The sequence below is a fragment of the Acipenser ruthenus genome, chromosome 18 (genome assembly GCF_902713425.1).
Source record: "Acipenser ruthenus chromosome 18, fAciRut3.2 maternal haplotype, whole genome shotgun sequence".
Classification (NCBI taxonomy): Eukaryota; Metazoa; Chordata; class Actinopteri; order Acipenseriformes; family Acipenseridae; genus Acipenser; species Acipenser ruthenus.
In genome coordinates, this window is record NC_081206.1 from 26,185,810 (window position 1) to 26,213,454 (window position 27,645).

The 27,645-nt window shown below is 37.4% G+C and overlaps 1 protein-coding gene across 4 annotated transcripts in view; it reads left to right on the plus strand.

Moving 5' to 3' along the window:
- Window positions 1-1,169: 1,169 nt before the first annotated feature.
- The window catches only part of LOC117417976 (stonin-2-like), a 32,888-nt gene continuing 6,412 nt past the window's right edge, over window positions 1,170-27,645 (plus strand). Inside the window, exons 1-5 of one of the 4 annotated variants that reach the window (XM_034030443.3) lie at window positions 1,170-1,287; window positions 7,635-7,806; window positions 8,718-8,885; window positions 13,175-13,372; window positions 24,374-26,242. In XM_034030443.3, coding sequence (XP_033886334.3) covers window positions 7,710-7,806; window positions 8,718-8,885; window positions 13,175-13,372; window positions 24,374-26,242 — 2,332 coding nt within the window. In that variant the 5' untranslated portion in view covers window positions 1,170-1,287; window positions 7,635-7,709. Of the gene's footprint in view, window positions 1,288-3,809; window positions 3,911-4,899; window positions 5,368-6,965; window positions 7,207-7,634; window positions 7,807-8,717; window positions 8,886-13,174; window positions 13,373-24,373; window positions 26,243-27,645 lie in introns of those variants that run through there. The other 3 variants (XM_058991718.1, XM_058991717.1, XM_058991719.1) reach the window with 3 other exon arrangements.

Genomic DNA, 27,645 nt, shown 5'->3' on the forward strand with positions numbered 1-27,645 from the left:
AAGATATCACATTATTTTTACATACAATTACCCATTTTAGGTTTTTACTGGCGCAATCTAGGTAAAGTACCTTGCGCAAGGGTACAGCAGTAGTGTCCCCCACCAGGGATTAAACCCACAACCCTCCAGTCAACAGTCCAGAGCCCTATCCAATACTCCACGCTGCTGATAAATAATAAACAATGAACAAGATTGGCGGTTAACATTAACATGAAAGTAAATGATGCATTCTTTCTTGTTCTGTACATGTAAATGTTAAAATGGTAATAGAAACATTAGACCAAGAGTTATATTGCCTTCACAGAAGCTGTTGGTCTGAATAACTCTGTACACACAATTGCTGGTTTTGTGCTAGTTTCTAGTGTGCTAGATTTGCAATGACATGGCAATGCACTTTAAATATATATACATGCACCAGATGTCGCTACAGTTGTTATTTTCATAGCTTAATCTGCAGTCAAAAACGTGAGCACATGACAGCTGCCGACTCTAGGGGTGTAACATTAGCGAACCTTCAGCTGACAAATCACATCATGTGTTCAGGAATCTAATGTAGATATTGCTGTGTCACAGGTTGCTATATGATAAACAGCACAGACAACACATACAAATATTGGCAGCAGAATTTTAGCAGTTTTATTCACAAAATTAAAATAGATATATGTTTAGTATTGCAATGTCCCTGTATAATAACTGTATATATAATTTAATTGTGAGTTTTTAAAATATCATTCAATTCTTTGGTTTATACTGGTTCAAAAAAATAGTACAAAACAGTATGTTCAAAGTGAAATTGTAGAAGTTTTACCAATTGATGTAAACAAGTACTGGCGATTTACATTTCTGAAAACCAAAATAATCCAAAATATGTTTTATTTTTTGTCAGAAGCACTCAACGCTTAGGTTAGGCTTCCAAAGTACTGCATTTGTAACTGCGTTTTTAAATACGTAAGAACTAAGTACATAACGGAGACATTGCACCTTTAATTTTACACAACACATATATTTTGCTATTAAGAAGTCAAAGCTGTTTATTAAGCTTTTCCTCAACAAAAACTTCATTCTTGTGTCAATATTTATGTAAACCAGTCATAAATAACGGTTTCGGAACCTTTTGTTTTGTTTTTGTTGTTTTGCGACAAATCGAATCTTTTCCCGTTTTTAGTCTTTGCTCGTCAGCGCAGCCAATCAGGTACTGATTCTTAGGTTCCTTTGCTTCAGCGTGAAATCCTTCACTAGTACAAATCAAGCGGAACTGTAGCAGCATACACAGTCAGAATAATTCTGGTGAGTGTCGTAGTCTTAAATGTTTTTTAAAACTTTTTGTTTTGTCTTTTGCATGAAGTTTCAGTTCTAGTGGCGTACACGCTGACAAATATGTAATTGCATAATGCATTTTAGAATTTTATTATAGTATTCTCATCATTTCATATTTATCCCGGTTGAAATCCACATTTTTAGTAGCGGGTTAGTGGCTGGGGTGTCATTGCATATAGTTTGAGTATAAATGGTTTCACATCACGTTTAATTAAAGCATGTGTAGATTCGAGAAGAAACTGTATCTAGGTGTTCGCCATTAACTAGTTTTAAAAATGCGGTAGTGTAATTAACGACCAGTTTTTGATCCTGAAAAAGGACCACTTCACAGTACAGTAGCGTAACATGCAGTGTAATTATTTGAACTACCGGGAACTATCCGCAAGTTTTTAGAAATTAAACCCAGCGCTTCTTTGTGATTTGCTTGCGAGGGTATTTCAGAGTTGTTTCCACCTGACGGAGTTGCTTACAGCCATGATAGTTTAGTGCAGGGCTTTGGAAACCCTTCACGCATAGTCAACATAATTGCGCAGTTTGGTGAAATAAGTTAGTCGTGCAGTATGTAATACATTGGAAACATTATAGGTTTAACGTAAATGACAGCTATGCAGCATTTGAAGAAAAAAACCACTGACAAAAATGGCCACAACGCGTGTGTTTCCTTGTATTTTCAGTTAAACACCATCATCTCTTTATCAGTACTGTATTTCTGAGCTTTGAAACATGTCAGAAAAAAATACATATTCGAAGCTATATATTCAAGTAGTTTAACAGACAGTATGAGTTGTGGTGTTGTTGTTTTGAAGGAGTTTATTAAGTACATTAAGGTTAAAATCAATAGTTTTATCTGAAGGTTACACCCACAGCACCGATGCTTATCAATCAATGCAGGAGAACAATTGCTTTGGCTCCAGGACTTGCCTGTACTCAAGGTTGCTTGGAAGCACTGGGGCTGTTATGACATTAAACAACACAATGTGCTGTGTCCCCTATCCAGTGTTGAGGCTTCGAAGTCCAGTACATCATTTGAATAAGGAGAAGATATCATGCGATACCATTAGCTTTCAGCATACTTTGAAAAACAGCTAGGTACTTGAAAGGACATGTTGGTGAGGCTGTGAAGGATGGCAGATATTGAAAGGTGGCTATAATATCACTTGGTCCAACCACACTGTCAAGAGTGGGTGTAGCTGTTGGTACAGTCGTCCTGTTGTGCTGCCTCCATCTGCAGGAGTTTTACTGTATGTCTGCTCCCTGACCTCACCCACTCTGAATAACACTGACGCTGAGATGTGTAGCTCAACTGTTGTTACAAGGTTCTTGACAGTTTGACTGTTTGAATGTATTCCTTTACATTTTGCAAAGATAGACACACAATCCTCAGCTGTTATTATTGGTATGCATTAAAAAAAACTTTATATTAAACTGTTAAGCCAAGTTTCCTGCTAGTAAAGTTGACCAAACACAGCAGGGGGGCAGTCATTCATGGGGAGGCCAGCTGTTGACCACAGGCATGGGAAACAATTCAACATCATTGATCATCTGCTGCTGCCAACTTCTGTACATGCCAATGTGTGGAGCTACATAGCGAATTAGTTTTCTAGCCTTTACTTTCAGTAGCCAGCTCCATTGTTTTAAATTAGTTTGATACTTTAGCTTTTCTTGGAAATTTGAAGTCGTAGACATTTGCAAAAGGCGTTTGAAGTTCCTACAGAAATGGCTTCAAGTGATTTGTAATAACTTCAGGTTTTCATTTCAGTAAAACTGGCTTTGAAATCCAAATAGAAATGTATTATGGGTATAGTTAGCCACCACCACACAGATGTTTTTCAGTCTGGATGGACTGCCTTTGTATTTGTCAAGGATGCTGGAGTACTTCCCAGATAGGTCATTAGGATGACTGTTCCGATGGGCTGCTGGGGTTATGCTGACATCATTAACTGACACAGCTGAAGGTTTTTGCACCTGCATGAAACGAATCAGCACGTATACGAGTGGGAATCCTCAAGGGGATAAGGCTAGGCCTAATTACCTCACAAAACAAGATGGATACATTTTCCTCATATTTGTTTAGGCCAATGCGCTCCTGAATTGTAATGCACTAGGATGGTAAGACATGGACTAGCGTTGAAGCCTGCTTAATCATCCCTAGACACATTGATCATTCATTTTAAATGATCAACACTTAACTCAAGCATACCCCCAAACGTTTTGGAATCAGTCCCTGTAGTTTCTGTCTAAGGACCACAACATACCAATCTTACTGTACCGTCTACCTTTCTATTTTTCCTTTTCTAAGTTGATCATTACAATTAATGAAGTGTAACAGGAAGGAGTTGCCTTGGATTCTCTGGGGTTGTGTGATAAAGTATTTTAAGGACAGCTAGCTTCCTGTTTTGCTGTTAAACATTTCTGTCACGCTTGTGTGTACTATACAGAGAATAGAGATTGTCTATAGTGAAGTATGTTGCTTAGATGATTACTTAATAAGTCGTGAATGTAGGCTGTACAATAGGTAACTCTCGAGTCATATACAGTATAGCTCACTGAGCTCTGCAATGTGGGACTGGATTTGTAGGCGAAGGTGCATTCGGTAAGTCAAAATGCAAAAAACAAATGCTGTTATGAAGTGTTTTTTATGGTTCTTGGGAATTCCCTAGTCAAAGGTATGGTTCTTTAAAACATTAAGGATGTGCAGCTTTAGATTATTTATGTATTTGTTTGGACATTGGAAAAGACAGATACTGTGGAGTGACTGACATACATAAGGTAGGCTATGTGACCCCAAAACAGTTCTGCATGCTGTGCATTTCTAACTGACAGTCACACATTATAGAACAGAGAAAGAGAAGGGTGGGACGCATTAAGTAAGTCAACATATATTGAGCAACTCAGTTTATGCAAACATTTATATATTTAATGCATACCAAATCAAATATTATTTTAGTCAAACCCTGTTTGACTCTGTTAGTTTATTTAAATTTCTTTAAGAATTACAGCAGTGGACAGGTTTAGGATCATGTGCACTGTTGAAGAGGGAGATAGGTGAGTGTGAGTGATGTCAAAATAGATGGGGGGCAATTCCAGTATCTGAAGTGAGCTTTGAGAAGATGTAAACATTTAAGTGTGCATTTTGTTACAAAAAGAAAAACATGTAAAATACTGAAAAAAGTAAAAAATAAATAAAAAAAATGTAAACCTTATATTTTTAAAAAAGTTGTATTAAAAAAACTTTTTTATTTTTAATTTTTATTTTAAGACGTGACCTTCTCTGGCCTGATTGCTATGATAATTACTATATGTAGCCTGTAGTCTGGTCTAGTAAGATAATATTGCAAGGCTATTCTGTTTCTTTTTGGCCATCCAATACTCCAGGATCATCGTTCACTGCTTGCTCAGAATAAATGACCATGAAGTTCAAGTCTTAGAACAAGGGATCTTTACAGCATTTCAAGTGAGCTTACATAAGAAACCTGCACAGACTACCCACTGTGCTCGACAGTAAGCAGTTTGTTTGTGGCAGGTTTCCACCAGGAGCTGAATATTCAAGAATGCTTATATACTGTGAAGAGTGCATTGAAAACAGCAATTGAGGTCTGCTGTTGAAATGTATTGGGTTTAAAAAGCCAAGTCTTGGCACTAGCAATGGGAATTCTTTAAATAAACAGTGTGGATTGAGGAGGACTTTGTAGATGATTTAGTACATGCCCAGTAAGAGGAGTGGAAGATGTATCTGCAATTGTTGGTGAATGCCGTTTCAAAGACAAGAGAAGAGAATGAAGCAGTGTTAGTTTAGCTTGAAAACAGGATAGAAAATTAAGTCGATAAAAATATTGGCTGTGATGTAATACAGGAACAACTGAAGCAGCAGCATCTGCTGTCTCTGGGAACGCAAGGGACTGGGAATGGGATTTTCACTGGTGAGCTACGAAGGGTGTTTACAGTAGACCATTTACACTAGTAGTCTGCCAATTGAAACACATTGTGGATGATGTCAGAGGAGAGCCTTTAAACCAAAGGAAACAGGACAGAAGAACAGAAATGTTTAAGGTAGGGTATACAAGATATTGTATGAAACTTAAAGCACATCTGGACCAGTACAGGTGTGTTTCAGAAGTACAGTAAAGCATTTTTTTAGTTTTTACTGTTGTAAATACAGTGTTAGTCTCTGTGTTTGCAGCACTTGTGTGGAGATCTTTTATTGTTTTTATTGATTTTACGTCAGAGAGCTCTAGTTCAAATATAACAGTAACACAGGGTAACATGAAATTAAAATTAAGTGAAGAAATATCTATCTATCTATCTATCTGTCTATCTATCTATCTATCTATCTATTCATACAGTATACTAATTCAAAGTCTGGTAGTCGAAATTGAAACATAATCCGAGCTATGCTGGTCACGATGATAGCAGCTATACCAAACTTTAATATCAAAAGTGTGTGATGAATGTGTAAAACATACACGACCTCTCTGTATATTTAATTATAAGGGTTATTACTGCTCTTTGATGGAAACTCAGTATACAAACAAGGCATTTTTAGTATGGACTGTACTCTGAAAAATGAATTCTCAACAGGGTCTCAATATTCTGTTTCCTTCGTGCTTAATGGGAAACACTTTCATACTGCTAACATTGGGAATAAGCAGCTGGTTGTATCCACTCCTATGGGAATGGGAGGGATGAAGTTTGTGACTTTGTTCCAAAGAGCTGGGATAGGGTAGCATACAACAGCATTGTTTCATACTGTGAGATTATAAACATCAATGTGTCATGTGTAATTCCTTTACTGTCATTGAAATAGAAAAAAATACAAATCCAGTACAGCAAGTCAAAGAGTGCTTCCCGCAGGGACTTGTGTGTTTCCTATGTTTTCCTGTCAGTGGAAAAGGTCCAAAGACACATTTAACTTTCCTTTGTAAAAACAGAGAAGAATAAGTTCATCCTACATGTGAAACACTTAACAGTTTCCTGGTCTTAAAAAGTGTGGTTGTTTTTCTAAAGCAATTCTGATCCCAGGGTCTGTCATTGACGCTCCATTTCCTACAACACTCTGTGGAGATGCAGTTCCTCTCTATTGATTTCACCAGGGAATGCGTTTCATTTTGATCCTTGCATTGTTTTACGTACATATGACTCCACTACTGTATATCCCCATCGCATGGGATTTTATCCCTGGCAGGAGATAATAATCTTACATAGCTACAATAAAATCCATTAATGGATTCTCACTTTTATGATCTTATGAATCCATTTTGCATTGTACACTGCTGCGTACTTGGGAATTCCTGTCATGAAAAGTGGTGTATCACACAAACAGCATGCTCCATAGAGTTTCAAATGTCAGTTGTGTAACATAAAATGTATCTGAATTTGCCAGTGCAGTATATGTAGGTAGATGTGGATTTTAAATGTCTATATTGCAATAACAAGGCTTCCTTGAAGAATATATCATTGTTTTCAAATGACAAGTTACTGTAACTGTGTGTTTCCCTCAGTTAACAAGTTCCCATTGCCTGTGATTGAAATTCTGCTGCAAGGATGCAGTGATGGCCACTAATTGCCAGGCTAGTGTGTAGGTGGGTTGCTTAGTGACAGGTTCTTGTTTCATAGTGCTGCAGTATGGTCTTTCTAAGTGGAGGGCTCAATTCAACATTACAAAGCAATCGTTCTCCATTTTTCCATGTTGTGTTGATGAGTTTAGTCTTTATGAAAGGTGACAGATTGACAGTGCGAGACACAGGCCCTCTCATGTGTGCAGGATCAATCGAGGAGTCACACAGGCCCTCTCTCGTGTGTGCAGAAGCAATTGAGGAGTCAGGAATCCTCACCTGACTGGAAAGGAGCTCCCTCTACTGAACTGACTGCTGTTATTGGGAGGAAAAAAATGTATGCTGTGCTGAAAGTGGCGAAATTCATGTGTTGAGCTCTTCAAATGCATGTTGATGCAAATTCTGCATGTAAAATGGGACAAGAGGAAACGTTTGGGGCTCCAGGAATTGGATTAAAGTTGTTAGGGTTTGACTGAATTACATTACAAAAAATCTACAAAACAATCAAATGTATGCTGTTTAAGGTACAAAACAAAGTCAAGGAGGCAAATACATTTTAAAATGCCTACCTAATTATACTGGTTTCTTAAGGTTACAAGAAAGTACTATGTATTTTAAAATATAATCCAGAGTAAAGAATTTTGAAATCTTTTTTTTTTTTGCCAAAATAAGTGTTTTGGGAGTGGGCTGCATTCTGTGTTTGTTGGTTGCATGTCAGAACTAAATGACATGTATTGGTACTATTTATGTCTCTTCTTACTGTAGGAATGGACTGACTGGTACTGAGGAGTGAGAAGACTGAACAGTCCGTTTTTAAAACAATGAGCAGCTAAACCCACAATGACATCAGTGGATACAATGAAAACCGCTACACAGAGGAGAGGCTGGGTTACTTTTAATGATGACTCACCCCTTACATCAGTACGATACAAGAAAGGTACTGTGATAGATCTTTTATGAACCTACTATCAATTTCCATCTAAACAAAAAAAACAGCTTTACTAACTGTTCCTCTTTAAAGTCATGTTTCTTAATTACAGGTACAAGTCTTAATTGAAATCTATTAGTGTAAATTATTTGACAGTGTCCCTGTGTTTATTCAGTTACTGCACTCGTTTGCCAGCTGTAGAGCAGCTGCTGCAGTTTGTCATGTTTGTGGGAGTTACCCTCCTCCATTCAGGGAAATTACAAAATACAGTATATATTTCTGTTTCCTGTTTATAATGAAAGAACCAATAGAATACAATTCTAAAGCTTTTGCGATATTGTACTGTAGCTTCATTTTATAGCCTCATTTGCACACTGTGTTTAGGTTTCTTTGAGGTTTTAATGGGAAAGATTATTAAGATGGCAACAGTTTGGGAGGCCCAGTTGAATATAATTGAACCTATCGCACCGACTGGGAAACTGTTCATTGAATTCCAAGGGACCATGGAAACTAGCTGTGAATGCTTGGAGATACATTAATAGTATTATATTAAAAGCACTAGTCACTCATTTAGCCTTGTTTGGGACCTGATAGTTCTTAATTGATCTTCTACAACAGATTTTATTATAGCAGAGAATATGAGAGTTTTCTTGTTTTCTCTTCCTTTAACTAAATCATAATTTCACAATCATGTATATTTATTGTATTTTTTACACTCACAAGACAACACCTAACATTATAGTCAAGATTATACTGAACCTTTAACAAACTAGGGTGATGTTTGTAAGTTTCTGCTGGCATGGCAACTAGGGATGTCTTACCAGAAAACCCTTAAAGTCTTTTAGAGAAAATTACTGGTGTGGATGTTGTGTGCCTGTAGAAATTAATGAGAGATGCCTCTTTGTACATTTTCCCCTCAGACGATAACCACGGTGTGGCTCAGACAGACCCTCACCCTACCCAGCAGACCTGTCCTCTGACCACAGCCCCCAAGAGCACGGTATTTAATCCACAGTCCTCTCCTGAAAACAGAAGCTGGATCCAGTTTGATGACAAGCCATGGAGCAATGTGCAGCCACAAGCAACATGTAAGCCCTGAATGGGTCTAGACAGTTCAAGTTAAGGGTTAGAACAATATTACTAGTTTCCTTAACCCTGCCTATTTCTCTCTTTCCCCTTCCCATCACCAATGAAAAAACTAAATTTGGCCCTCGCCACTTTACAATACATTTTAGCCTTTCCATCCACCAGTTTATAAGCCCCATTAAGACACAACGGTATGGTTCAAGAGCAATATTTTCTTAGAATATTGAAACAAGCTACTGGAGTATACAATCTCAATGCCTTTTTTTTTAAAGTCCATAACGCTATTTACTCTTTATGTAATAAATACTGCTTGTCAGATCACACAGAAAACGCACACAGAAAATGTAGGTGTGAAAGCACAGGCAATCCACGATCTGTTCTGTCTGTAGTAAACCATCTAGCTGTCATGCAGTCTAGCAGCTCCAAACATATAGCTGGGTAAAAGGTGACAAGATTGCAAGTTTTTTAATAGCAATAAAATCTTTTCAACTACCTAATGTACATGAAGCACAGTTCTATTACTTAATTACTGTATACCATTAATCAATGCAGTTTGCACACATACAAATACTATGATTAAGTTTGGTGAAGTCAGTTTTCAGGATATCAGAATAGTGTGAGGGTAACCGGGAATAAGAACAGGCTTCCATGAACCGTGTTATAGAAAATAGCTAATTGAGTAGCTATAGTGTTACAGTACTTTGAGCCTTATATCTTCAAAGTTAGATGTTTTCCAGAGATCAGTTCTTTGCAAACCTCCTATACTCTCCATTGGAGAGCTGCACAAAAGAGTGTACATCTCTGTTTAACCCTGTAGGATTTAATAGCAGGTAGCAACAATAACTGGGTGGTTTCCATGGTAGTTCACTCTGCCATTCTCTACTACTGCATTGTATATGTGCAGTGAAGCTATTTTGATGTAAATGGGTGCAGCCCAAAGAGGCCTTTCTAATGATGAAAAAGTGCTGCTGTTCAACATGAGAAAAGCAGGATCCCAACAACTTGTCTTCACTTTTACAAATTGAAATGTAGCTGGCAGAAGACTTTTAATTCATTTAGTTTAAACTAATTACACGACATTCCCATCTCATCTCCAACACGAAAGACACCGGCTTCTTCTTAAATTATTTGTCTAATTTTTTTTTCCCCCTTCCTGTTTTGATTTTCAAAGAAAAAGTATTGATGGGGTTATTTGCAAACTTTAATAATGTATGTACTGATACAGTGTTGTCCTGTACATTTCATTTCAAAATGAAATGTAGATTATAGTATAATATTTTACAGTTTTTCATTACATTTGATTTGGTGTAGACAGTTACTTTCAGATACCGATGCACTGCAACCCAGTCAGCTTAATCTTTGAAGAAATAGATTATGTCAAGAGACAAGCTGTGGTTGTTATGGAAGTTATTAACTTCCCATACAAATGTGTTTGTGATAGCTATTCCATGGCTGCTTTTCCCAGCTATGAAACCAATCTTCAGTTTTCTACAGATTTGTATTCATATGCCATATCTAGTTCTTGCCAGAGTTACCAATCTATCTAAAATGTCACAGAAAATGGCAGTGTGCAGAGAAATTGAATGCAGGCTAATAATGGCAGAGTGCAGTGTTGGCAAGGAGACAAGATGTTTCCATGGTGATTTTAATACATTACCTGGGTTACTTAATTTGCTGAATAGTGCCAAACTGTTTCTTTCATTCCAGCGGGTTTAAACAGTGATTGTATTATTTGCTTCTCTTACACAGTCAATAGCAGGAGATGAACACATGGTTTAAGCTTTATTTTAAATATATAATGGATACATTTAAAAAAAAAAATCATAGAAGAAATAAATTCGACAGAATTTATATTTACATATTAACAGTAATACCAGAAAAAAAAGCTTTTCCAACAAATAAAATAAATTATGATGGCCCTTTTATATTCCTGTGGAATATTTTTGACCAGCATCATGAGGGGGTCTTGAAGAAGGAGATTTATTTTCTCTCCAACTGTTTTCATGGTTACATTTGTAATGCTGCAGAAGGCCCGGCTCAGCCTTTGAAATTGCTTCCACATTAAGAACTGCTGGTTGAGTTTTGTGGTGTTGCTTCTGCCTCTGTGTAGGAAGCCTCTTCTGAAATTATCGCTTCAAGAGCCAGCTGCGGATTGTTTGTGATCCAGTGAAAAATGGGCTGACACATTTTAGTCCCTTCCTTAATGTTCTTCACCCACTTTTTGGCATGTCGGCTCCTCCTCCTGTCCTTCATCCACTGGAGAAGTGAACAGGACAGCATTACAATAAGAAGACTGACTCCTAAAACTATGAAGTAGATAACAGGCCAACCTAAACAAGAAAAGCAAACAAATACATGCTTATAATTAAAAAAAAAAAAACTCATGATGTAATAGACAGTAGTCGGCATGCAGTTTTCAATTACATCGTTCACAGCGACATCTTATTGTTTAATATCTAGCGTGATGATTGAATGTAATTACAATTATCCTGCTGCTTATATCAGCATTTATAAAACACCAAATAACAAAAACTATGATAAATGTGTGCAGTTATTTAACACTAAAACTGCCAAAAAAACATCAGTTATCTTTATCACTGTTGTTGTTTGTCACTTGGGACTTTAAAAGCTGCTACAATGAGAGCAGGGCCATAATTAAAATGTAATCCGAGGGTAAATTAAAATAGTCGCTGGTGGCTCATGTCTTGGATTTGTTGTTTATCATGTATCTCATAGGATGCTGATAACAAAGTTAAAGGTTCGGCTGCCAACACCATTTGCTACAGCACAGATTTTAGACTTCTAGATTTTATATAACAGTATGTAGATAATTATGACTCATACTTTTTCACTTTAACCCACTCAGAACCTACAGAAAGTTTAAGTCTTTAAATAAAGTGTAAATGATTTTTAAAATCAAGGAAAAATGATACTCTGCAAACCTGGGGGTGTATTGAGGCTTAATACACTGGTGTACAATAAAACAGCATATTGAGTATATTTTGTATTTTAAAAGCTGGCAAAATTTAAAGCCCAGTATGTTTTGTTTTTTACATATAGCTTATAGAATTATCAAATAGAATATATATATATATATATATATATATATCTCAAAGAGCCAGCTGCCCAACGTTTCAATATGTTGTACATATCTTTCTCAAGGGAGCCTGTGTTTGAATCAAAACATTGGAGGTATTTATAGGTGTTTGACGGCATGACAACTACTTTTTATTGTTTATATACAAATCCATGTTTGTGTTGTGCTGTTAAACTGCTTTTATTTTTAAATAGATACAGGAATGCAAAATGCAGTTTCTGTAATATGTTTTGTAGATAAATAAGCACTACAGAGCTACAACAAAGTACTAAAAACTAAGGAAGCAAGTTGTTTATTTTTAAACATTTCAAGCTTAAGCATAAAAATACTGTAAACTTAAAAAAAACTTACTGATATGAAGACTCATTTTAAGAAATCCGAGTGAATACTGATAGTAATCTTTGTTGGAATTTCAAACAGATTTCCACCTCTTCTGATATAAACAGAATGATGGATGCTGTGGGTTGCCAAGAGATGTAAACATTCTCCCTAATTTTGCATAGTTTGAATCATTCTGATGACATGGAATATTGATTCTAGAATCAGAATCTTTTACAGATTAAATAAAAAGGGATTATTATTATTATTATTATTATTATTATTATTATTATTATTATTATTATTATTATTATTTTATTTTTTATTTTTTTTATATGCAGTGCTCCCCTTTTATAAGGCAGCCCTTTATACTGTGGAACAGGTTATAAGGCGGTACGGTCATGGCTCCCATTTGCCCCATAATGCCATTACACTAACACTAGTAGTCTCGTTATAAGGTGGAACACAAATAGCATGGTCTCTTAACTATGGCTTCCGACTACAGCATTATAAAGGGGGAGCACTGTATATTTAAAATGTCATTTCACCAAGATATGTATTCTGTGCTTTACACCCCCAACCCTGTCTGGAGCAAAAACCGGTGAAAAACCTTTTACAAAGATGAGTTCACAGAAAAGGCTGTTTCAAAGAAGATCCATTTGTGCTAATTACATTTTGGAGGTTAATTGTTTTTTGTTCTTTTCCAATTGGCAGGTGTTTGGTGGCATATGGGAAATGATGGTTGCTGGTTCACATGTTGACAGTTAATGTTTATATGAGATTAAGTGGTGCAAACAACTATACAGATCTACACACAACAAACTGACATATTGGAAACTTGTGTGCCTCCTTATCTGACTTTTGTGTTGTTTTCAGGCTCATCTGTAGGAGCCCCGAATCAGAACCTTTGCTCCTCGGTCAGCTTTTGGAGCCCCGCGCCACCCTCTGAGACCAGCAGGACAGCACGCTCCGAGGACCCCAGCTTTCTCAGCATCACCCCATCCTACACTGACCTGCAGTCAAATAGCACTGAGGACCAGCAGAGCAGTGGCATGTCAAGAGCTGACTCACCAAGTAGGTGTTAATACTCTGCTGTGAAACAGATTGAGAAATGAATACTTTTCACCATACAGTGTGTGCTTAGGACGCATTTTTATATTTGTAGGAGAGGCATAAGGTGTCCTAATTAAACCTTAATCACCTGCTTGACAATTGAAAGTAGCGGCAATTACTGTAGGTGTCTGTAACTGAAAGACAATTATTGTATCAACTGGTAATGACCTCTATGGGGGTCATCAGTGCTAATATAAAGTTGTTGTGAATGAAGACATGTAGGTTATATTTTGAACTGTGTCACTGATGCTTACTGGATTTTTAAAGGAAGTTGCTCGGAACATGGTTGACTGGGGTTTATAATGCTAGCAGCAAGATGTCAGCAGCAGTATGTCTTTTAATATTTATTTTTAATTTAGGTTGATTCGACCTTACAGAACGTGAACAGACCCCCACTTCCTACATAGAGATGTTAATGTTTATCAACTGGTTTAACAAGGCCACAAGGAGGTCACAGGAATTGGCAGTTGCTGAAACGTGGTCATTTGACCTAATTATGCTTCACCTGATTTAAAGCTTTGTCTGGTAACTGTAAATGAGTTGGAGCCTTGTAGAAGTATCACTAGTTTGAGCCTAAAACATGTATTTTTAGAACTCCATTATATTTATGTTGATTCCACTGGCCTGCCAATTTAATATTAAAAAGGGGTTCTACCTTCTGTTTTGAACCTCTTTACTTTTTTCTAAACTTGACATTTGTTCCCTCATCTTTCTCACTGTGTGAAGTTTGAAATAGTTGCTTGAGTTAACTTTACCCATACCAGTTAAGATTTTATAAACCTCAATTAAATCCCCTTACTCGGCTGAGCCATAACATTTCATAAATATAGTCATAGTAATCGTCAATTCTGGCTAGTGGAGCTCCAAGGCGGAAGAAATGTGGCTCGGGATATAACTGGAGACAAACTTATAATAAAGCGCTTTGGATTCTGACAAAGGAATTTCAGTCAATTGTCTGAATAGACCATTTCACAGGGGAGTTGTGGGAGGGTGTGGTAATGGGTCTTGTGTACAATATTGCTTTGTGTTTGCTGGGATGAGTACCATTTCCCTACCTGCTTTGGACACATTTGATAATTAGGAAAGTGAATTAAAAAAAACACCTTTTATTTGAACAGCTTTTTAACCGTTCATATCATAGTAGGTAATAGTACACACATGTTCACAGTAGTTACTGTAGAATACAGTTCGTGCTGTAATGTCAATGTGCAGGGTTGTAGCCAAACATAGATATACAGTGTCAGCATGCTGTCAGGGAATTGGTTGCAATGAGATAACTACCCCCATGTGACTGTGACTGTGCTTCAGAGTTCTAATCCACCAAGTGTATGGAATGGAACTAGTTTAAACTGAAGGAAAAAAAAAAGCCATCCCTATGGCAACCATGGAGACTACCACAGAAGAGAGCTTACATACTGTAGTATACTAAATTGAATGTTTAGTGAGGTTAACATATCTTTAAAACATTATATAAGCAATCAGGCATGAAGTGCTTTCTAGTTATTTTTATGAATACCATCTGAACTTTCTACACTAAAAAGGCTGTGTTTCTATATTGTGAAATACATTTAACACTGAGAGTTTGACCCTTCAAGCAATAGCAAACACAGGTTTTATGAAATGCTTGTGAAGAAAAAAACTGATACACGGTAACAAAAAAATCATTTGACATAATTTCTTTAAGTCAGCAGTGACTTGAGGAGCTAGAGGCCATTGTTGATTGAGTGCAGAAAAGGTGTCTGCTGAATGCATTTTGACATTTTTTCCCATTTTGCTCAGTCTTATTAAAATATCTAGTTGCAAATATTTCTTAACCAATAAATCCAAGACTGTGGCTTCAGGTGGTGTTTAGGTTCTTCATTTACTGTTTAGTTTTTTACTCTTACAGTAGCTCCAGTTGACTAATACCACATGCCTTTTTAACTTCCATAAAATCATTACATGGGCAGAGTGCACACTTCTATTAAAACACAATATCTTGTAAAGTGTTTGTTCAAAAACTAACTTTTAAATAAATAAAAATGAATGAACACATTTTTACCACTTACTCAGTGCATTCAGAGTTGAGTTTAACCAATAAGCATTTCCCTGTATATTCTCTATTACATAACTCAAACCCACAAACTCTTTCAACCCTGCAGAGCTGTGACAGTTTAGGAAAGATACCTCCACTCAAAACTGCTGACTGCTGCTGTAGAGTAAGAAGAATAGACCAGTAAAGTAATCTAATGCACTGGTGTTTAATTAATTAGTTGTGCTAGGATAGTATTCTAGTGATGAAAGAGTTAAAACAGTGGTACTGTATACATTGTCATGTACAAAAGGCTCAATCCTACGGAGGGTCGACCTTGGGCTCATCCAGCTGACAAACGTGCTTTTACAGTACTTTTAATGCTGTGATAAACTAAACCTCAATTTATTCTAATTAACATTTTTTTTATATATAAAGGTTTTAGAGACTTTCAATTTGAAAACATTTCAGATTATAAACTGAAAAAATACAGTCTACGTACTGCTACCTGCGTTGTTTGTAAGAGTTATTAAAAACAACACTGACTAAAAACCTAACCTTGTTCTTTAACCACTTGGTCAAATACATTTGTGACTAACGATACACTGGATAGCTGTATCTAGTAGACTTACCCTCGGAGGTCTCTCTTCATACTTGAATCATTTTTTTTGTGTCTGAAAAGGTTTCCATGGAGACTAGCTTAGAGGTAAAGGAATTTGACAGGCTCTGTTTATTACTGTACATTGTTAAAAACAGCACCCAGGGCTGACAATAGAGAAGTATTGGTGGTCTCTGTGTTATTTCAAACAGCTGTGGATTTGGTGGACCATTGGTGTGTATCAGAACAATGCTTCATGTTAGTTTAGAAGTTGTGTTTTCCCTTTTAAGGTTTTGACTACAGTGTGGTATAAAAACAATGGAATTGCAATGACAACATTTGATTTCACTGAACCACAAGCAGCACTGTGTGTCAGGTGAAAATCCAGTTAGAAGTTACAGTCACACATATTCTGTTTATATCGTTTCAAATGACTTCAAATGGACTCACCAGCTGTTTGCATGTTCATTTAGCAGCTGTTCTCACGTTTGCTATATCAAACTGTGCAAGTGTGTAAAGAATAACGATAGTGTGTCTTGTCTGTTTGCTTCCGTTACAGGTGCAATCTTACAATACAACTTTTTCCATTTTTTAAGAGGGGTGGTCCTCTCAAGAACATACTATGTTGGTTGCAACTCTGAAATGAATAACCTTTTCAGTGTGCATCTGGCAAGAATAAGACTCATTCATTCTCATTCTGTTTTTGTTTCTGAACCACAACCACCCCACAACTGATTAGCAATTAAATAAGCTGTTTAATAAGTATTTTAAGCTTGAGCGAGCCCTGAGCTGATTCCTTCATACCTTAGTGGGCAGAAAACTTTAATCAGTGATGTATCCAGATCTGACAGGTTGTAAAATGGGGCAGTTCTGCTTTTTTTGGATTGGCTTTTATGAAGGTGGTTAAAGCCGGGTTCCAAGTGCTATGGTCCTCCTTGAAGCTCCTGCCTGTCTGCCCGACAAGTCCAGTCTCCTCCAACCTTTTTGATTTGTGACCCCTTTGCTGGTCATCTCGACATGCCAATATTCCATAATGCTTTTCTGTCCTGGCTTGTTTCCCTTAACCGGGAGGCAGTTCAATTAAGGGGCTGTGATTCAGCGATGCTTTAAATAAGCAAACAATTAAATAAATGACATCCTCCTAGGATGTTATGCCTTTTTAGCAGTTATTGGCTAATAAAAACAATTAGCACCTGTTTGTGTTGATTAATTAACTGAAGCTACAGACATTCTGTTATTCTTGGAGTCATGTTCTTTTCTGAATGCGTGACAGTTTGTGATTAACTGCAGCTCAGAACATGTGGACTTTTGTGTGTCTGTCTGCACTTTGGTCAGATATCATCAGCTTGGAGACAAGAATCCTGAATAACTGGAAAAATCACCTAAACCTCACTCTGTATGCAACTCAACTCCATGTTAGTGTGTAGCAAGAGTTTCTGGATGAAGATTTGCAGTCTTTCACTATACCTGAGATGAACATTTCTCCCTTAAGACCAGACAGTGGTGTGGCTTTGTTTAGTTGTTAAGGGTCAAGGGTTGTTGCTGTGTTGTAAAGAAGAAATTCAGACTGCATGTGAACAAACTGGAAACCACTGCAATACAAAACAATTACCAGTATGTATTTTCTGTTTCACACAGACATTTTAACAGCAAGTCACCTTCAGATATATCTTCATGTCTTAATGTGCTGTGTGCTGAATGTAAAAACAGCAGCAACAACAAAAACAGCTGGCGAAAAAGAGTACCACAGTGGCCATTATATCAGCGCCTTTCTGGCCACTCCAGCAGCATTACATAAAATAATCTGTTTAAGCTGCAGTTGAGGCGAACAGAAGACTAAGGTCAAGGTAATGATTGTGGAATCTGTCCCTCCAAATGTTAGTCTGGTTCAGATAGAGCTCAATGTGTAGAAAGTTTGGCGCACTGAATGGATTCCTTAAAGCTTTGCTTTTGAGTTCAGAGAGCCAGGCTGTTTACTCCATGACATTGTAATGTGAGTGACAGTACAGCTGTGTGGTGGGAACAAAATCAGTTTGTGTGTGCAGTTTGGAAACAGAAAGCAGAACTAATGAAACAAACAGGTGGGGGTGAATCTCGCCAGCAGGGTTCAGTTTGATTGACTTTCATTGGATGATAGCGACTATACTCTTGAAAACCATAGTTCCTAACAAATGCGGTTCTGGCAAACGTATTGCACAGAAACAGTATGCTGGTGACAATGGTAGAAAATATTTTGTCAGCAGTTTCTGTTTTCAACACAGACTGGGCGTTTCTGGAGTGAATGCATATACTGTATTTTACTTACCACAATAACCAAGGATGACGCTATCAAAGTTGATTTAAATACACTGTGGATATACGGTGGAGTAACTGTAAATGAAACATGTTATTGCCAGTGTTCTGTGGGATAATATCCCTGATACCCTGTGGAGATGTTTTATTTTGCTTTTCATTGCACCCTGTGTAGCGATACACTACTAAATGAATTAATAAACAACACTAAATAAAATCTGCCCTGCAAAATTATACCTCTGAGATTCTACAGGCTTTAAAACCAGAAAGTCTCTATTGTCTGAATCTCTTTGTTTGCAGTCCCCTTTAAATATTTACATTTCGTGACATTCTTCTGTTTCCATCCTTTTAGTGCACAATGGAGTCACAATCTAATTAGAATTTTTTTTCCAGCATTTTTTTCTTATTTGCATGCAGGCTGTCAGGCATTCGGTCTCTAGGATCCACTTTGACACTGTTTAAGTTGCTGCATGGCATTGCGCTTGTGTGCAGTGTTTGCATTGTAATGCCTCTTGCATAGCGCTCCATGATCAGTAATTCAAAGCACCTGTTTCAGAAGAGGAACAGAAGGGAGGACCACTGCAGTATGCTTTACAACAAACTATGAAGGTTAGAGGGTGCCATTTGAAACTTCAGTAGGCATATGATTCTCCCAGTTCTGGGATAACTAATTAAATAGCTTCAGTGTCTTGTACTGAAAAATATAAAAGACTGGGCATAGCAATACATATATTAAATAGTTTACAGGTCTGGAGGGAAGTTTTCATTCATGTACCTGTCCTATACAGGTCTACAGTAAAAAAAGAATAATAATAATGGATGTAACTTTTCAGGTTATTATCTGGAATATGTTTAAACACTTATTGCAAAATCCAGCTATTACAATAACCAATTTTTATGAGTTGCTTTACATTCAAATGAACATCGAAAGGGCTGTAAATAAAACTGGATAGCTCCATGACGACTGCAGCGACTTTACCCGGGTCCATAAGGTGTGTACCAGGAAGTTAAAACTCCCACACAGACAGTAGTCCTCTCCCTCTGTTTGTTCTATCTGATTGTTAGCTGTGACCTTTCTCTCTCTCTCTCTCTCTCTCTCTCTCTCTCTCTCTCTCTCTCTCTCTCGCTCTCTCTCTCTCTCGCTCTCTCTCTCTCTCTCTCTCTGGGTGTGCCACATCTGTAAAGTCTATTAACCTGCATAGTTAGGGATCAGCCCTTCCCCAGACAAGCAGCCACAAGTTCTGCTCAAGCATGCATAGTGCCTACTTCATCACGTGACACCCTCAAAAACCATGGTGCTGGGAGCTTTCACAGGAAAATCTGCTCCAAAATCACCAGGCTTCGAACTGTACTTCTTCTTTTTCTTCTTGGTAAGTTTCTTTTCTTTAAACTACATGAATGAATGTCTGAAGAAAATGCTGTTCTCCTGATTTCACGCAGATCCAATAGTAGTTGGTAGTTCTCAAGTTTTTGTGAACTTGTAACATGATATATTGGCATCTTGAGTGCTAAACTTATTTTCCACATGAAAGAAAGGAACTAGCTTCTGTGCTTCAATCTTGAGGCTAAAGTAGCGTGGAACTCTTTTGTTTGTGTGAAATGCAAAAAGAAAAGGGGAAGTAAGAATAAATCCATGTTGTCTTGCTCTAATTTCTTCTCTGATTAATGCTGTCCATATTTTTCTCTTTTTTAGTTTAGTAATCTTCTTGTCCTTTGTGTTGCATGTTAATAACGGCTTCCATTTACAGAACTGTAGATTGAACACAAATATGTATTATTTACTGTTTGAAATGCTCTATTCAAGCTCCAAGTAAATATATACACCAATTCAGTTTTTCTTAGGATTTACATCTTGGAATTCTGCTGTTTAAAAAACAGTTTCAGTGCTATTGAGTTTTGAGTATTGAACCTAATCGTAAATCAAATCTGTGAGCCTGCTTTTTTTGTATAAACTGTGATTTATAATACTGTTTAAAAAGGAAGAGGTCTCATTCTGGTCTGAGCAGCTCTTCAGTTTGTAAATAGAGGGATTGTGGGAATCTGTAGGAGTGGAATGAATGTAGAAATGTGTACATATTAACTCTACAATTCCTGGTAGAAAGAGCCTCACTGAAATAGCAGGTGGATACAAAGTATTAGGATTTAGAGTAGGAAAGCCTTCCTTTAAAAACTTTATTACATTTTAAACAGACAGCAGAAGGCATCTTAATTCAGAATGGTGATTGTTACATTCTGAGCTGTCAGCTTCATCTGTTAGAATGAAATGGCGTTCACATGGCAGAAGTTTACACTGGGTGAAGCTGTGCTGAATAAAGCCCATTCTGTGCATTTAATGTAGTACTAGGGATATACAGCATAGCATTAATGTAATACTGTGTGACCTTGGCAAAGAAATGTAAAGTTGAACTGGATAATACTGGCGCTGAGCAACAGGTTAAGCTGTCTTTATGGTGTTTTTGCCATTAATTGGAATGAACATGTTTGAGGCAAAGCACTCGCCTACACCCGGCTATACAAATGAGATACTCAGTAGACATGTCTGTACAGAACTACTCCTGGTCAGTTGACTATATATTTCTGAAAATCTCGAGTTGTTACAATATGGGTAACTCCCATAGTAAAATGCATTAACATGAGTTAAGTGTAGACAACAGCATCACATGTGTTACTGCTTTATACACATCAAAAAGGCAATAAACAGTTCCACTTGAAATCTCTGTATGAACAAAGCAGTATATTTACTGTAAATGTATCTCACAGAGGTGGAGACACAACTGGTATTTACATTGAGTTACAAAACTTGAATCTCAATGGTCAAGCATAGGTAAGGATTGTACAACCCAGAGAGATATGGTAAAGCATAATAAACATATAGCAAATCAAATCACAGTAATCAATGGTAAATGCAAAGTATGATCATAGGAAAAGCCTAGGAACACTTTTAGAAAGGGTAGGCTTTTTATTAACCACTTGAAGGCAGCCTCTTGTTTAACCAATCTTGAAGTGTATTTCGTTGCTAATACTGATTACATACAGTATGCGCTGCTGGGAAGGTGTATTTGACTGGCTCAGATATACAGTAACATTTACCCAAAGTTTCTAGAACAAATAACAATGACTACCCAAGAGACATGCAATACTGGTCATGTCGTTTCCTGTGATTTGTGAAGTGTTATGAAAGGTCACCTCTGCTTGGTTACCTGTGTTTAATGAAAACAACTCTGGCCAGTTGTAGATAAGTGCTGCCTTGTTCTCCACAGTGGCTGAGTATAAAACTGAATGTCAAGTTGTTGTCACAACGAGGCTTCACTGTTGCGCGTTAGTGGCAGCCATCAAGTACTTACACAAGTTTGCTCTTCTTGAGTGTCAGCGTGTGATGCTAGAAGTGTTACATTTTAAACTGAAAACTTAATACGACAGAAATTAAATATTGGATTTTACAAAGTGTCGGAGAAGGAATAGCTTCTGAAAAGTTTAATGGATTTTAGGATAGTATTGGTTAAAAAAAGGCGTACTTACTACACACGGGGTACCAGGCACCAGGAAGACATTAACATCGAACAGGTGGTGCTTTATACTGTATATGAGTTCCATAGATGATCTCCCATGATATTTACATACATACACACCTGGCCATTTTCATGTTTGCAGTATACTTTTAGCATATATATTGGTTTTATCCTTTTCAGTGTGGCAGTTTAAGGTAATAAGGAGAATTATATTGTAAAAGTAGAACACAGGAAACTTGAATTAAACAGAATAATTTCACTGTTTTAATTAATCCCAAGGGAGCTTTGGTATTGAACTTAGGCAGAGGCAGGAGCGATCATGTTTTAAAATGAAAGAGAATAGCATTACCTTTTGAATAGCATGGCACCACATGCCAGTAATTTGAGATCAGTTTCTCTTAACCGGAGGGTCTGAAAATAACCAGTTTATTACAGGCGATGTGAGTAGTATCCACACAGTTACTCAGTATTTACGTTTCTAGGGGACTGAGTTGCTGTGCTTTAGTGTGTGGTAGAAAGAACTGGCAGTTCACTGTCATGTGGATTTTCTTCCCTGCCAGCCTCTCCTTCCATTTGAGTGTGAATATGAGGCAGCTGCAAAGCTCTGAGGCTAGCAAAAGCTAGAGCAAACCCAGAAGTAAGGCATGATTCTTTCATATTTGTAAATGGTACCTGCATTAGGGAACACCGGAGATTGGAAGTGACACTAAGTGGGATGAAAGTTGGGGTTAAGTCTTGTAATTGTTCTTAGTCGTACACATATCTTAAAGTGGGACCGCTCTGAAGTTTAATCAAGTAATAAACAAAATTGATTTTAAAGAAAATGGCTACAGCAGTAAAGTATTGATTTTACTAGTACTGTATCCATTATTAATCGGTCCATATGTCCCATCTTGAGAAGAGCTTATTCAGTTGTGATTAAACTTGTATAGGACATTTGTTATCACAGTGACCTGTGATTTCCCTGGTTACCCATCCAGTCGAAAATATCTAGACAGGAAATGTAAAGACAAACTTGCTGCATTGCAAATGTGAGAGGTGGTCAGTCTCCGATCCTTTTCAAGCTTCCGGAGCAAATACGCACTTTATTGTTTCATCTGTTAAAGAGCTTATAAATCACGGTGTGCTAGAACATATGTAGCAAACACTTAAAATAAGGAGTGTGTTCAGCTCTTCTGAGCTTTTCATGGTTGGGGAAAGAGCATTCTACCCTTCCCCTCTCCTGTATTACAGTGCTTTTTAAAAGGTTTATTTATAGATAGAAATTGCAGACTAGAAACAGTTTAGCCACAGTCTTTCCATAGAGTTGCCATAGGCTGTAACTAACATTTTTGAACTGTGGTTCATTTTAGAGCTGGAGCACATCCAGTACAATCACAAACCGGTCACCCTGATGCTAAACAATTGTTGCTGTCTGCTTAAAAGCGCCTGGGAAGATAAGGTGACAGCTTATTTTAGGTTATTGTACTCTGCATGTTTAAAAGCTATATCAGAGACAACTGAAGTTACCAGTACCTTCTACACCACATTATGTTGTGTCGCAATGTGGGGAAGACATAGCAGAAATCTCATTTATTATTTGCTCTGTAAATATTAGAGTATTAGTTGACATTTTAAGGATAGAAACCAAGGTCTGTTGTGATTGAAGTATGGATTAAAAGTTATTAAAAAGAGGTGGTCGATTTTTTGAATATCTCATATTGAGCTTTTACAAGTTCTATAAATTGTGCAAAAACCATACTAGGTAACGTGATAAAGCTGTGATGTGCCTATTGGTCATATAAACTTAAAGTGCGAAAGGGGGATCTGCATTACACTGTTTCTTTTTCCACCCGTCTTTAGTAAACACAGAAATAATTAGTTTTGTTGACTTTTTTGTTGTCACCTTGGTGCACAGTAATTGACTGTCTAGTGTTTGCTAAATAGATTAACCCTGTAGTGCCCAAGCATTTTTTTAAATGAGAAAAGCTACATGTACTTTATTTATGTAACTACTTTTTTTTGTTTCTGTCTGGCAGCACATAATGTACTGTATATAGAAATCCTCGTTTATGAGGATTATTATAATATAGAGGGATGGCTAAGCATTGTATCATATGCGATACAAAAATGGGCATTACAGAGTTAATTATTGCGTGCCCTTTTTATATTGAATGGCTCCAACTGTTAGTCGATACTGTAATTATTGCTGTTTTAAAGGGAGTGGGCTGTGCAGTACAGTGAAGACGTTTCGCATGCTGTCATGTTTGTATAGCAGCTGTATTTTGGTGATAGATCAGTTATCCCACGTGGTCTCACTGCCCCACCCAACAAGGCTTCCAAGTAGGAGGAGAGAATCTGCTGTCTTTGTTGTTGTTTTTTTTTTCCATTTTTACTTTGTCAGTATAAAGGATATAGTAGCAACTGGCGACAGATTCACAACCACAGTTCATTCAAAAGTTAACCAACTGGAAAAATGTTTTAGTTAAAAGTGAAATATAGTCATATTGGACTATTTTTATATGCTGGACCGGTTAACTCAGTTAACTTCTACCATCTCTATTATTTTATAGATTCTTCTGTCTTTCAAGAAGATGAAGATATAGACATGGATGCAGCTAACTGGCTTCAAACTGATAAACAAATGAATGGACAGTCAGACAGAAAAAAGACCCGCTTTGCAAGCTGGGTCACCTTCGATGACGATGAGGACTCCTGCTTTCTTCCTTCTTCAAAACCTTTAAAGGTTGATAACTTCAGCCATGCTCCCGCTCAAGACTCCAACAGTAACTTGATGATCTCTGAAGGACATTCGCTAAAGACAGAGGTGACAAGGAACTTGTTTGATTTTACTCCGGAAAAGACCAATTACGTTTTCACTCCCGACAGTCCTCCAGCAAATACCAGAACACCATGCAGTAAGGTAAATCCATTTTTGGACAGCAAACTTTTGGATGTTCAGCCATCACCCATTAACCCTTTCAGTGCCTACTTTGATAAGCAGGAGCCCCCGCTTGTTGATACGTCAGAGAGCAATGGATCAGAGAGTCCTCAGGTGTATTCATTCAGCTCTCCCTTTCTCACTGAAGGAGTCGATGTCAAAAGAGACTCCGTCCTGCTTTTCTCTCCTGTTTTTGATACCAGCATCCACGAGGACATGTTCAATAATGTTCCTCAAAATCAAACCTTAGAGCAATTGAAGCAGATGCAAATTGCAGATGAAGCAGATAATCCTACCATGCCTGATGAACCCATAGATTCGAATGAACTTGATGAACCACCTTTTGTGCCGTCCCACTTGGAGCCTAAAGATGGTTGGCCAATGATGCTAAGGATACCTGAAAAGAAGAGCATGATGTCATCCAGGCACTGGGGAGTGATTCATGTGAAACTGACAGAGGCCGGTTGCTTACAACTTTATTATGAAAAAGGAATGGCAAAACCTTTTAAGACGCTTCAGTTGAATGCTAACCACGGGTTATCAGAGCCCAAGCTACAAACCTTTGATGAAAATGGGAAAATTCACACAATACGGATAGACCATGTAACTTACAAGGAAAAAAAGAAATATCAGCCAAAGGTAGCAGTAGTTCACACACCCATAATTGAACAAATTGTTAAACTTGGAACAAAAAATTACGAAGATTTTTTGAGTTTTATATCAGCGGTTCAAAATACTTTGATGAGTCTGCCACTGGATGTGGACACATATTTGCGTCCTTCGAATTACTTGGAGGACGAGATATCCATAGAAGTTAGGGATGAGTTTTGTGGTGTGGTGGCCAAAGGGGATAACCGAATCTTACGCCAGTCAGTGGTGACTCATGTCAGCGTTTTGGCTTTTGTTTCAGGGACACCAGTATGCAGGATAGGTTTTAATGATGTCCAAATCAAGGGAAATGAAGTTGTTTCTAGACATGACATAGTTCCAAATAGCACAACAAGATGGATTAAACTCAGAGACTGCCAGTTTAACAAATACGTGGATGAAAAGGAATTTGCAAATACAAGATCTATTGCGTTTGTTCCCCCGAGCGCACATAGGTTTGAGTTGATGCGCTTCAGGACAGCTTTTGCAGAAAAAACCCTGCCTTTTACTCTCAGGACCATAGCTACTGTCAAGGGAGCCGAGGTGGAACTACAGTCTTGGTTAGTGACGTCATCAGGGTTTTCATCCAACCGGGATCCACTGACTTTGGTTCCCTGTGAAAATGTGATGATCCGCTACCCTGTCAGGCAAACTCTGATAAAGAATTTCCGTCGGGAGAGTGTCACAGGAGAGAAGTCTTTGAAAGCCAAAATGAATAAAGGGGCAAGTTTTGGTTCCTCCAGCGTCTCCGGGACAGAGCCTGTAATGAGAGTGACTTTGGGAACTGCCAAATACGAGCATGCTTTTAAGGCGGTGGTATGGAGGATCAACAGACTTCCTGATAAAAACTCAGGTAGGAACTTTTTTTATTTGTGTTATTTTATTTGTATGTGTTAATGCTTTCTTAATTATTATGTGTGTTATGTTATGGATGTTTAATGCTAATGAAGTGTAACATCAACATGTGTTTATGGTCTGATACTATTTCCTGCCACTTAGTACAGATGGAAGGTTCCCTACTAAAAAATAGTTTAGACTGAAAGTTGATCTCATATAAACAAGTCAAGCACCTACCACACTTCCAGTTCTTGTTAATCGTATCCTTGCTGTGCAGTGTTTCAGGTGAGGTGTATTATTGTTTTTGTTTGCCCTAGGTTAATCATTTTGGAGCCATTTTTAAACTTGCTTATTAAAATAGTGTCTTTTAAATAAATAATTAGTGTGTACTCGCATGTCCCGTGGGCTGAAAGTCTTCACGATAGCTAGCTATTGGTTTCGGTTTATTTAGACATGTTGTATTTACCACAGTTTCAGAATGACTGTTTTTTAAGCAATGCTGTATGTAAAGGTTACTATTTACATTTTTCCCCACTGTCCACTTTATATTGAAGGCACATACTTGTTACTGTATTAATCCAGTCAGCTAAACATGTAAGATTGGTTAGACTTGAATGCTTGGCACGAGAGCCAAAAAACTACGGAAATCAACAAACTTCTGAATGTTTAAAGTGAATGGGAATGGGTAAAATGTTGCAAGCCAGTGTTAAATCTCACTGTACTTGGGGGGTGGGGAAATAAGTCAATCAGAGATATGCCTTAAATATATATTTTTTGTGTTTGCACCAGTGCAAAGCCTCCATTTGCACGAGTTTGCTTTAGTGTTGTGAAGCGACATTTGCCCCCTGATGCTTTTGTATAATCAGATAAAATTCCAAAGAACTGTGGCTTTGATGAGTGGGTGATATGTGGGTCCACATTACAGCTGTGAAATATTTACTGTCAGGAGATGCTCAAGTGCTTCTTTACAACCCATTTACAGAAATGATGCTTTATGCAAACATATTTTTAATCCAGACAGATATTTCAAAGGAATGATTTTCTTTCACTTTATAATTAAACTATTAGTAACATTGACAGATCCTGTAATTGGTTGCTTTAAAATATATGTTGATGTGATTCCAGGCAAGTATTGAAACAATTTAATCCATACACTGGCCTCCTATACATAAAGCATGTCCTTCATTTTAAATTCATTTTCTATTCATGCTAGCATTGTATTCTTCCATTTCCCTTGCAGACTATAACATTGGTTATTGGCTGTGCTATATTGAGGATGGCTTTTGTAAGATATGTCAGATATTAGAGAGAACTAATAACTGAAACACCTGCATCTTTATATATGTGAATTTGCTAAGGCCCTATGTATTTGGTGACTTGTTTCAAGTGTTTCTGGTGTATTTCAGTTAATAGTTAGCC